This window comes from Protopterus annectens, chromosome 17.part0 (genome assembly GCF_019279795.1).
Source record: "Protopterus annectens isolate FY-2018-M chromosome 17.part0, PAN1.0, whole genome shotgun sequence".
Classification (NCBI taxonomy): domain Eukaryota; kingdom Metazoa; phylum Chordata; order Ceratodontiformes; family Protopteridae; genus Protopterus; species Protopterus annectens.
This window is the reverse complement of record NC_056751.1, coordinates 150047410-150060668: the sequence shown is the minus strand read 5'-3', so window position 1 is coordinate 150060668 and position 13259 is coordinate 150047410. Positions and strand designations below refer to the sequence as shown.

The window sequence follows — 13259 nt, the reverse complement described above, 5'->3', positions numbered from 1 at the left end:
TTGGTTGCACAACTAGTTTGCACATTAAGGAGCGTTGCCTCATGAGTTTTGTTTTAGTCTTGATTCTTACCCAAGCTGCTAGCCAGTTGTAAATCCCTATTGTACCATCCACTTGTAGATCATGTAATAAGGATCTGTAACAATGGGATATGCACTTTCCTACTATCTCTGCAGCCAGTTTGGTGGATATAGGTATCCTGAGGCAATGCAGCAATTGTCTCATGTTTACTGACAACTACCTAATTCTTAAACAACCTGATACAGTACGTGAGAGATGTAGTTACACAGTCACTGGAGGTAAGACTTTCACATACAAGCACTTATAATGCCAAACAGGTTGTTATATAAATGCACACTACACCCACCAGACATAGCATGGACAAGACACATACACCCACATATTTCTGAGGCTCTTAACTGTAATCTTTCTATCCCTCAAAGGCCTCCCAGACATTGCACTTACAATATGTATCCTCAGCAACCTCAAAAGCACTCTACAAAAACATCCACAACGACACATGCAGCCATACCACATAGCATCTCAACTTCTATGCCAATAAGGCAAAAGTACAGTTGTGTACACTTACCATAAATGTAGATGTTTGAGTGTATTCAGTTGCATTCATTACATTTGGGTAATCTGCTGGCAGGTTGCCCTCAGTCGGCCTGATTAACAAAGTCTTGGGTCCTGCGTTGGTTGCTGTCCCTTCTTCCATGACGTCAGGTCATCAGGGGTATAAAGCATGCAGCCGACACCATTACATCAGTTTTTCTTGCCCCAGATGTCAGGTGCCCCCCAAATGGGGAGCAAAATATATAAATAATTTAAAACACAAAAATATATATACCTCCAAACAAAAGCAAATGCACCAAAAAAGCTTTTAAGTGTAGTAAAATAAAGGAGAGGCATAGTAAGAGAAAAAACAGGGGGCTGGAGGGAGGGTAACCAGGACTGCAACAGTGAATACACTCGAACATCTACATTTATGGTAAGTGTACACAACTGCACTATGTTCTTCATGTTTCACTGTTGCAGTCATTACATTTGGGTAGATTCCCAAAGCTATGGTTGGGAGGATGGATTTATACAGTATTAGGACCGATGCTAAGGCCCTGCAAAACTGCAGTGGCAAAGCCAGCTCTGGATTTAGAGAAAATTGGTAAATGATAGTGCTTGGAGAAAGTATGAACTGAACTCCAGGTAGCAGCTTCTAGAAGATCCCTGGTAGGAACACCTCTGAGAAAGGCTGTAGAAGTAGATGCAGCCCTGGTGCAATGGGATCTGATCACCTGGGGGATAGGTTTTCCATGGTGCTTATAACAGAAATGAATACAATGGCTTATCCATTTGGAAATGGTTTGCTTTGAAATAGCCTTTCCCTCTGCCCCTGCAGCAAATGCTACCAGCAGTTGTTCAGATTTTCTTCGAGATTTAGTCCTGTCCAAGTAAAATCTAAGTTGTCTGTGTACATCCAATGAATGCAGAATCCTCTCCCCCTTGTTCTGTGGATTGAGAAAGAAAGTTGGCAAATGAATGGACTGATTAAGAGCCACACTGGATACCACCTTGGGCATGAAGGATGAGTTGGACCTGAGTGACACCCTGTCCGCATGAAATATGATGAATGGCTCCACTGCCATAAGGGCCTGTAATTCAGAAATCCTTCTAGCCGAAGTGATTGCTAAAAGGAAGGCTGTTTTCCAGGAAAGAAATTTAAAAGTCTGCAGTAGCAGCTGGCTTGAAAGGAGGTAGAGTGAGTTTCTCCAATACAAAGTTAAGGTCCCAGGCAGGGGTTGGAGCTCTCCTGGGTGGCCTTAAGTTTTTGGCCCCTCTGAGATACTGCTTTAGCAGAGGATGAGAGAAGGGGGGGGTTATGTGTTGTAATGAGCTGAAATGTCTGAGGCATGGATTTTTATGGAAGAAAAAGATAGGCCCTTGTGAAGCATCTCAGTGGAAGAAAAAGATAGGCCCTTGTAAAGCATCTCAGTGGAAGAAAAAGATAGGCCCTTGTAAAGCATCTCAGTTAAATATTGCAAAATTTGAGGTAAATTGGGCACTGCTGTGCTCATCCCTTGAGATTGATTTCAGGCACAGAATCTTTTCCATTTGTCAGCATAAGATTTTCTAGTACTAGGTTTTCTCGCCTACAAAATGACATCCATCACAGGTTTGCTGAGGGATGCTAAGGGGGAATTTGAGTGATTAGCCAAGCTGCAAGATTCAATATTTGGAGCTGAGGGTGCAGAATTTGGTTGTTCTGCTGAGACAGTAAGGAGGGTGTCTGAGGCAGGTGCCATAGAGGAATTTGTGACAGACTGCATAGGAGTGGGTACCAGTGTTGTCAAGGCCAGTCTGGAGCAAGCAAAATCATTTTTGGTTTGTCCTGTTTGACTTTTAGTAGTACTTTGGATAGCAAAGGCAGAGGGGGAAAGGCATATACTGATAGGTTTTCCCAGCTGAAGGACAAAGCATCCACTTTCCAGGCTTTTTTGTGAGAAGTTCTTGTGCAAAATTTGTCCAACTGGTAGTTCTGGGGTGAGGCAAAGAGATCTATGTCTGGGCTCCCCCATTTGCGTGTCAACATGTTGAAAATCCGTGGTTCCAGTTTCCGTTTGTGTGGGTCCATGAGATTTCTGCTTAGTTCGTCTGACAAAATATTCAGCTTTCCTGGCAGGAACTGAACTTGTAGTTGCACTTGATAGCTCAAGGCCGTGTTCCACAATACCATGGCTTGTCTGCAAAGGGGGTAGGAATGTGTACCCCTCCCTGCTTGTTTATGTATCACACAACTGTGGTGTTGTCCGTCTTTACCATTAGTTGCCCTGGATGAAGGTAGTCCTTGAAGGCTGTCAGTGCATTCTGTGCAGCTAGCATTTCTTTTTGATTGATATGAAGGTGCATTTGATTCGGGCTCCATTTGCCCTGAATGCACTTCCCTGCCAGATGTGCCCCCCCCCCCCCCCATGCATAGTCTGATGCGTCTGTAGTTAGCGTTCGGGCGGCAGGGGGTGGTGTGAATGGCAGTCCCATGTTTTGGTGGCAGGCCTCTGCCCACCATAAGAACTCTAGTTGCAGGCAAGGTATGAGAGGAATCATTGTTTCCAGGCTGTGACAATGTTGACTCATAAACCTTATAAGTACCACTAAAGTTTCCTCATATGCAGTCTTGCATATGGAATTAGAAGAATGCAGGAGGCCATGAACCCCAAGGCTTGCAGTATTTGTCTTGCAGATAGCAGGGATTTTGTGGCCACCTGTTTGAAGTAAGTCACCAACTGAATTTGCTTTTCTGGCGTAAGGAAAGCCATCCGGGCAGTTGTATTCAAGCTTGCACCCAGGAATGTAATTTGTTGAGAGGGTACTAGTTGCGATTTCTTTTCGTTTATGGTGTACCCTAGACAAGTTAGAACCCTTTTTACAAATGTCAGATGTTTTAGAAGAATGGCCTTGTTTTCTGCCTGAATTAGACAATCGTCCAGGTATGGATATAGTTGAATATTTCTTTGCCTGCAAAATGCAATTACTGGAGCCAGGCACTTTGTAAAGACCCTGGGCGAAGTAGATAAGCCAAAGGGCAGTGCAGAGAACTGATAATGCAAGTAGCCTGCTTTGAAGTGGAAGTATCTTCTGCAAGATTCCCTGACTGGGATATGCAGGTAAGCCTCTTTTAGATCTAGAGTTGCCAACCAGGCATCTTTGCCTAGCATAGGTAGTAACTGGTGAAGAGTCAGCATCTTGAATTTTGAAATGTCCAGAAAGGTGTTTAGAGTAGACAGGTCCAGAATTGGACCCCATGATTTGTCTTTTCTGGGTACCAGGGAAAGTCTGGAATAGAAACCTTGTCCCTTTTCCTCTTTGGGTACTAGTTGAATTGCCCCCATGTTTAAGAGGGAAAGTACTTGTTTCTGAGCCTCTGTCCACTGATTTGGGGGCAGGTCTGGCCATCTGTTTGGAGTTGGCAAAGTGTGGAAATGAAATCTGTATCCTTGGGACACTATATTTAAAACCCATTTGTCCTGGGTTATAAGTTGCCAGTTTTTTGCATGTAGTGCCAGTTTTCCCCCCAAAGGGGCGGCTAAAAGGTAAGTGCTTGGTAATTCTAAAGAAAAGTCATTGAGACTGTTTACCATAGGGAGGTGTCTTGTTGTTTCCAGATTTGGAAGAGGAGGCACCCCATTGCTTAGTTTTGAAAGTCCCTTGGGACTGAAACCTGGTGCTTTTGGAATGTCTGGGTTTGGCTTGAGTGGCTCTAGAAGGAACTGGAAAGGACCAGTTCTTAGTAGGCCACTGCCTACTAAATCTTGGAGGTTGTACTTGTAAGAAATCTTCACAGTTTGCATAGATTTAGCTTTATCTTCCATCTTTTTTAGAACTTCTTCAGCCTTATTGCCAAACAGATGGTCCTGCTGCAAAGGAGCATCCAACAATTTTGCTTTAACATGATCAGGCAGAGATTGCTCCTTAAGCCAAGCATGCCTTCTAAGCACAGACCCAGTAACAGCAGCTCTGCAAGAGGCCTCCAAAGAATCAAAACCACATTGCAAAGTATGTTTTCCAACTTGTTCAGCTGAATGCAATAAATCCTGTAAATCTTTATTTTCCACACAGTCAGAAATCAACATCATTTTCTGTTTAAGCAGTCCCATGATATGCTGCTGATATTTTAGCATATGGAATTGACAGTTTAAAGCCCTGACTGCCAAGGTTGCAGAAGTATAAACCTTTTTACCCCATCTATCCAGCGCCCTGAAGTCTCTATCAGAAGGGGTAGGATTTTTAGCAGTAGAAGCCTTAATGCCCTTGGGCCCCTGAGAAATGGTTTCAGGGTCCGCAACAGGATTTTTAAAAGGAATTTGCGGGAGTCAGGAACCCTGTAATATCTGTCTGGCTTACAAGGGGCTGGAGGCAAAGAATCAGGGGCCATACTGGATTCTGAAAACACATCATCAACAATGTCTAGTACAGGAGGTATAGCCAAAGGCCTATGGTGAGGAAGAAGAAGGAAATCCCTAAGTCTCGTTTTGGATTCAGGAAAATCCTGACTTTCCCAGTGGAAATGCTCCCTTAAGGTATGTAAAGTTTCCCCAAAAGAAAAATCCTCAGGGGGAGAAGCAGAAGGAATGGAATTCTCTGCATCAGAGTCCTAATAAGTAGGTATGGACAAATCCTGTTCATTAGAAGAGTCAGAAGAAACAGAGTCCTGTTCAGAAGATTCATAGTCAAGTTCAGGCCTAAGCCACTTAGAGGGGGGGGGGGGGGGGGTTGATTACCCCTGATTAAATCTTCAGCCATTTTGATCATTTGTTTTTTAGGCACAGGGGCCTGAACATGCAGCCTGGGCGTCAGTTTTTTAGACATAGATCGAGATTTTGGCCTTAATATTGAAGGTGGTGTCGGTTTAATATACAAATCTGTAGGCCTGAATTTGCCCTCAGAAGCTGGTATCTGCACAGCGGCTCCGGACCCATCCAAGGCAGAGACATCTGTGGGTTCCACAAGTGAAGCATCTCGTGGCATACCGGACTCCGAATGGGTCTCAGTAGAGGCCTGCGAATCAGAAGTAGTGGGTATCAGGGGCTGCAAAAGCGCCTCACTGAGTACTGGTGAACTGGCAACTGGCTTAGGAGAAGCGTCGTCGGCAGTTTTGGACCTCAACGGCCTCTCTCCGTCTTTTTTGTTTGCGTTTTTTCGGTATTCCGGTAGTCGGATTGCTAACCGACATCATTTCTGGATAATTAAACTGAGAACCGAAATATTTAGAAGCAAAAATGTACAGACGACGGACAGTGCGCTGATTAAATAAAGCACAAAACTGACAACAAGGTACATCTTGGTCAGGGCCTAGGCAAGGAATACAGTACAAATGGAAATCCTTATGAGGTATTTGCTTCCCACAAGTAATGCAATTATTAACTTTTACTGACATCAGTAAGGAGCAAGAAAAAGTTTCCCCAATGGGATACTTAGCTTTTTAGTTGAAGACTTCAGTTCTGAAACTGGAAAACGAAAATTTCAGGAATCGGCCAACCGGCACTTGCGAACTGCTTCTGCTTCGGGCACTGCGCAGTAAGAAAGACTGATGTAATGGCATCAGCTGCATGCTTTATACCTCTGACGACCTGACGTCATGGAAGAGGGGACAGCAACCGACGCAGGACCCAAGACTTTGTTAATCAGGCCGACTAATGTAATGACTGCAAAAGTGAAACACGAAGAACTTCCACCACACAACCCAATATTTTGGTGAAAGGAGACTCCATTAAGGGCAGAGTTACAGTCAGTTGCTAATCAGAGGCCAGGATCCACACGATTACGAACATACTCAGGTCACTGAATGACAAGTACCTGTACGACTCAGTCATAGTCCATGTGGGTGTAAACAACCAGAAAAGTATCTCTCTAGACTATATGAAGACAGACATGATGGATTTCTTGGATTACGTGTCCCAGGCTGGCATGAGTCTAGCAGTGAGTATCATTCTGCCTTCTTCAAGGATGATGCAACAATATGAACAGAAGATAACTGACTTTAATAACTAATTTAATTCTGGTGTCATTTGAAGGAGGTACAATATTTGTCTGCCTGGGAAGATATGGTTGACAGACCACACTGCTTTAGCAGGGATGGTCTGCACCTATCCTCTCTAAGTTTCTGAATGTTGACTAAAACCTTGTCCTCCCCATACAGCCTATTTTTACCTAATAAACCTTCAAACATAACAACACTGACCCAAGAAAATCTAATAAGAAACTCCACTCCCTGATATAAAAATCCAGATAGAAGCCAGTAAGATCCACAACCAATTTATTGATTGAGCGCTTTCGTCTCACAATAGAAACTTCATCAGAATACCATTGTAACAAAAACCTCACCTTTTATACATTGTCTTAATCACATAAAATGACATCACTTCCTATATACAAAAAGTGAATTCATACATAAATACAAATAACTACTTAAAATTACTACATGACATCATCCTGTATAAAACACTTACATATACAATTCTGCTTTAAGTTTTAAAATAGAACTAATAGAAATTGCACTTAGTCCTGGTGCCTCAGAGACATTAGTTCTCGTTTGCCATCTAAGCTCCTTCAGTTCTAGATATTCATTCAGGGGCTCCCCCACTCTCACCCAAAGTGACTTGCTCAATGACAGTGAACCTGAAACTGTGTCCTGAATGCAGCCCAATATGTGCATCTTTCACCCGGTCTTCACAAACATGGCAGAACACTGCACCCCCCCCCCAAGTTATGTCCTCACTGGTCAGGTCAGATCTGACCACAAAGCTGTTTACTTTGAAATAAAAGTAAAACTTGGGATCCCAACTAACCCTGGAAATTTCAGGAATAATTCTAAGGCAAACTTCCTTCTGACACTCTTGCAAAATTTCAAGCCCCCCCCAAACCTTGACAGCACCATAGCCTATGCAGAGTAGTTCACAAAAACCCTCATCAGTCTTAACAATCAACTCAAAGGGCAATCAAGTGTACCGAAGCCAAATTTTAGGTAAAATTAGCCTCCAAGGCAAAGAACAATCACAAGGCATTCTTCAGCTATAGCCACAGCCTCAAAGGCAATACATAACATTATGCTCAACTAATTGTAAATGGAGTCACATATATTGAGTCATAAGATACAGCATATCTACTGGATGACAAATTTAGGTCCAATTTTATCACCCTGCTCCGACACCCTAAGGAAATATTCTCAACCATAACTCCCCCAACTATCACTAGGGAACAAGTCTTCAATGCACTCTGCAAGGCCAAAAAACACTGCATTGATGGACCCCAATAATATCCCAGGATGCCTCGTTAGCATGAAATGCAACCTGTAAGGACCACTAGAATACTTAACCACAACCTCCGGACAGGTTTCATGCCAAGCGAATGGAGGACTGCAGCTGTCATCCCTCTATACATGCGTGTGTCATCTATGAACCTAGGTAACTGCAGACACACAAGTCTGACTGCTCTCATATGCACAGGCATGGAAAGAAGTAGAAGGGACATGATAAACAATAACATAGAAAACCTTCAGATACTGGACTTAACCCAGTTTGATTTCATCAAGCTCAGGTCTTGCCTACTTAACCTGGTATACGTCTTCAAGAAAGTCAACAAAGTATTGGACAAGGATAAAATGGTGCATACCACCTACCTCAAGCTGGTCAAGACATTTGGCACAATACCCCACTCAGGCATTGTAGAAAAGCTCTCTAAACTATGTATAAACTGCTTTATCACCCACTGTATAGCCAGCTGGCTTACAGACAGGGCCTCAGAAGTTAGAATACAGGAGTCTAGTTCTCTGAGGTAAAGGCTAATGTCAAGGGCCTCTGGCTGAACAAGTTTTCAGATGACTGTGAATTGCTTGCAGTTACTGAATTCCCCCAAAACAAATATCCCCCAAGATGGCCTAATAATTGGTGTCCGAGCCATGGTCTAAAACGCAGTGCCAAAAAGTGCATCATAATATATTTTGTAAAGACAACCTCAGCAAACTACTACATTGACAATATACTCCTAAGAGTAGACTCTATAGTCAGGGATTTGGAAAAGCATATAGACAATGATTTGGCATTTGACGATCATGTGTCTACTGTAGTGAGGAAATCATTCTATGTTGCACAACTTATAAGCAGGGGTATGGCATCTGGATCCAAACAGGTCATAGTGCCATTGTACTCTCCTCTAGTAAGACCAATCATTGAGTACAATATACCTTTTGGTATGTACCTGGGCAGGCATATGTAATAAAGGGAGTGTCCTCAGGGATTCCTCACAAAAAGAGTACATGGTGTGGAAAATAAGTTTTATGTGGACTGCCTCAAAGTCTTGTCCTTATATTCGGTCTCCTATAGGCTGCTGGGTGGCAACCTATGCCTGGCCTGCAAAGCATCCTCAGATCCATCCCTAATGGACCTGTTGCACATCTGTAAAACAAACAGCATCAGGGAACACCTGATCCAGGGACTTAATCCTTGCCTGCAACATAAACAGACCATGCTAGACTGGTATGTGTTTCAGACATACCTGTCAACCTCATAGTACAAAAAATCTGGACAAAGCCTGGCAAAATGGTAAAACAAAGGACAGTTTTAAATATTGATCTTATAAGTTGCAAGAGTAACAGGGTTTATGATAACATATATTTTCTGAAGGATTTGAAGTCCAAAACGCAAATGTGTGTCATTATTTGGTGACTTCAATCCTCAGATCATCCCAGTGATTTGCCACAAAACCACAAACTTTATGAGGAGCAGACCAAAAATATGAGGCAAAAATCTGGACAGTAGAGTGGTATGGTTTCAGAGTCTCCCCCTTCTCTGGAACTGGGTCCCATCGTTGTGAAGTAGAGGTAATCTCTGCACATATTCAAGCAGAACTTAGATCAGTGGATGGGAAGCAATAAACATATATGACTTGGCACCTATATCATTATTACAGAGAAGAGAGTTGTAAATGCTCTGCAACCCAAGTATACATACTCCCACAAAACCCTTGGGAAGCGATACCTATCAAATTTTATTGGGAAGCGTGTCTAGGCTTAAAAAAACCCTTGGTTAAGATAGCTTAGTTTTCTGCTATGAGACTATGATACTATGGAAACAGTTTAGAATCAAGTCTGCAAGACTGTAGAGGTAGAAAGAAGAAAACTGAGTCCCTAATTTAGTACAGGGGATTCCAATTCAGAGAGGAAAATGACAAAAATATTTATGATGGCTATACTTCCCTGGTGTGTCTAGTCAGTTTCACTGTACACTTCCCTACAGCTGTAGTAGAAGCAAATAATTCATTTTCTAGCCTCAGATTATTCTGGGTGACAGGCAGTCTCCTTTCTGGAACATTTTTGATCAGAGGAACAATGATTAAAACTGCATGCAAGTTTATTTCACTTTTATTTAATCATGTCTTGTGAAAGCTGTGAATTTCTCATCAATCTTACTCATGCTCCATTAATTAATTTCAGGAACTTGGGCAGTTTGATTGCTTGTATACTTCATCAAACAGTAGCACAGCTTCAAAATGCTGATGTTTATCATTCTCTAAAATAAGCTGCAGGAGTCTGCCAGATTAATCTAATAAAATTACTTCCCATTTGTTTTCAAATTCAGATCTGTATTTAGGAAACCTCACTGCAGATCAGTCACACAACGGGCACAAGTCATTAGTTTGACATAGATTTTCTGAAGTCTCAGATCCTACAGTACGTAAAAATATATTAGATTAATTTAAATGTCTTTGGGTTCCAGAATTTGAGAAACTGAACCTAGATGATAACTTTGCCTCTTCTATGAAACTCATTTAGTCCCATGGGGCTGAAATGTAGAAGCAGTTTAAATGAAGAAAAAAACAAACAAGCTGAGACATACCCTGAGAATTTACAAAGAAACTGCCATTAATCTGGACAACGTATTTTTTCCTCACAGACAATGGTATGAACATACGCTACACTAAAAATTAAAAACTATAATTTTCTCGTGCTACTACTTCATCTCTTTTTAACAATTTGCACCTCATAAAAAGCATTTGGTTATCTTTTGTTTCCTTTTCTTGGTCCTTTTATCTCCATTCCTGTTGACCACCAAGTCCCCTCTGGTTTTGAGCCCATTCATTCCCTGTACATGTTAAAACTATGGGTGACCAGTACCCCAATATTTTGTCATTTACTAGAGCATGGTATTGTTTCTTTGAAGCCGTCAAGTAAAAGCAACAGCAATGATACAGCATAAAACCACACGGTGTCTGCCTTTGTGGTGAAAAAGTAATCCATTATTGAAAGACTGCTTATGTTTCACAAAGGTAAGCAATAATAATGTTTTCTATAACTGCAGTTTTCAGACAGGATGAATATATTCTTACATTGGTCTGTAGTCAGGTGAAATGAAGTTCGCTGGGATATATTTACACTGAAAATATCTTAACACAAATCTTTCTCTTTATATACATGTATGTGTGTGTGTGTTTGTGAGTATATACATGAGTACGTATGTGCCTGTGACCAAGTGTATATGTGTGTGTTAAGAAATGAAGCTCCTTACCTTGCTGCTACAAAAGCTCCTATCGTCATTATAAAAACGCTGCATATAATTGGGAAACTATAGCGATTTCTGTTAAAAAAAGACTGCAGTTATTTTATTTTTTCAAACAATAACCAAAATAAGTATAAATAGTGCAGTTAGAAAAGTCAAGAGTATGAACAGCTATTTGCATTGCTTTTGGTACTGAATGCAGTAGATAATCCTTTGAGCTGATTACCTCATGATGGGGCAAACAATCTCCATGTAGGTGCAGTAAATCACTTGCACTGGTGTTGCTACATATGGAGGCCTTACTGTTTCTATTTTGCTTTTTGGATATTAAAATCTTCATTCTACTCTTTCTCTAAAAAACTTGTGTAAGATTAATAAATGCAAAGTTGGCTTAAACAACATCCTTCACATCCAACATTAAAATCCTCAGCCTAAAGCACTCAAGTGAAATTAACCAATATGTAATAAGTCTGTACCAAATATTATCTTGCATTACCTAAATATCATTTACTAATAACAATATCCATTGGTTTTCACAATGCAAAAACATCATACAGGCTCATATTGGAAAAATGGTGGACTTGTTCTGTTCAAGTGCCCTGAAAGACTACATATCTATCAATCTATCTATATATATATATATATCTATAGAAAACTAGAAAATGGTGTGAAAGAGTGGCAAAAAGCACAAATAACAGAAAAAAACCACTCTGCAACCGATATCCTACGACCACTGTAGTAGTAAATAAATTTATTTAAACAAACAAAGTCACGAACCACAAATCCACAACAATAATCCAAGGTCAAGCGCTTTCGTCAGCAGACTTCATCAGAACAATTCAAGTCTTGAAAAAACAGTCCTTTTATACTTACAAGCTGATTTTCATTAGACAAAACAGCCCTTGAAATTAAAGTGACAGTGTTATTTTTTTGAATGACAATATTATTTTTAAAAACCAAGCTAAAACCTCCAAAAACTGTCTGTAAAATCACATAAAAAGGCATGAAAAATATGTAAAATATGCACAAGGCATAAAAAATTAAATAATAATAAGTAATAATATATAGTACAATCTATATGTGTTGCTTTTTAATTAAAAATGAATACTAAAAATACTGAAAAGGTTATATAATGGGGGTAAAAGTTTAGATGCCCGATACCTTAGTTCGGTCTTGATACTATTATGCTCATTAATCCCAGGAGCTATGGTGGCATTTAACCTAAGTTGCCATCTCACTTCAGCTCTAAGTAGTTGATTTGCCCAATCACCTCCCCTAACGTCCCTAGCAACAACCTCCAGAATACCAAACCAGAAGGAATGGTCCTGGGTGCAGGGAAACATGTTTATAAAGGGCGTTATTTCCATCTTTCCTTGTAATACTGTAAAGATGTTCCTAGATTCTCCTATTCAATTTTCTTTCCATTTTCCCTACATAGAAAAACCCACACACTTGACAAACAGCTAGATACACCAGACCCATATTAGTGCAAGAGCCTGCACTAAAGTTCACAACAATATTGTAGGGTCCCAGTGTTATTGATGGTATGTCTATCACAAATTTACAGTATTCACAAACCCCACACTTGGTGGTCCCCTTTGTGTTACCTTTTCCCTTTGAGACAGGGTTTTCCAACAGGCTTTTCAAGTTCCTGTTGACCCTATATGTAAAAAAAGGTTTGTCCCCTAAAACTGTCAAAAGTTCTGGATTCCCTTTTAACATAGTCCAGTTATTTTTTATAATACTTTTCATTCCAGATGAAGTTTCCCCATATGTTAACACCATCGTCTGTGTAAAGTCCCTATCTTGACAATTGGTTTGAGTTGTGTTAACATCCTCATCACCAAGTAATGGATTGAATCTCAGGCCCCATTCACTTATCACTTGGTCCCTAATATTGCTAACAAACCTCAATGGGTAACCCCTAGCCTTAAACATATTGGTCAATAGCTCCATTTCAGATTTTACCAAGTCTAAATTTGAACACATTCTAGCAACCCAAACCATTTGTCCTTTCACAATGTTTCTCTTTACATAGGTTGGGTGGCTACTTGTAAATTCTAAATAATCGTTAGAAAAAGTTGGTTTTCAATACACACTTGATTCAAAACAATTGGATCCCTCATCCTTAATTCTCATATATATCCACACACACACATATATATATATATAAAAACCAAAAATACAAAAAAAAAAAAAATATAAAACATACTTTT

General features: G+C 40.6%; 1 protein-coding gene across 3 annotated transcripts in view; it reads right to left on the bottom strand.

Moving 5' to 3' along the window:
- Positions 1–13259, bottom strand: part of SLC35D2 (solute carrier family 35 member D2) — a 649758-nt gene that overhangs the window by 276498 nt on the left and 360001 nt on the right. For 2 of the 3 annotated variants that reach the window (XM_044059521.1, XR_006363184.1), the window contains exon 6: positions 11053–11121. The exons of the other annotated variant lie outside the window; for it this stretch is intronic. In XM_044059521.1, coding sequence (XP_043915456.1) covers positions 11053–11121 — 69 coding nt within the window. The remainder of the gene's footprint in view (positions 1–11052; positions 11122–13259) is intronic. 3 annotated transcript variants of the gene reach the window in all.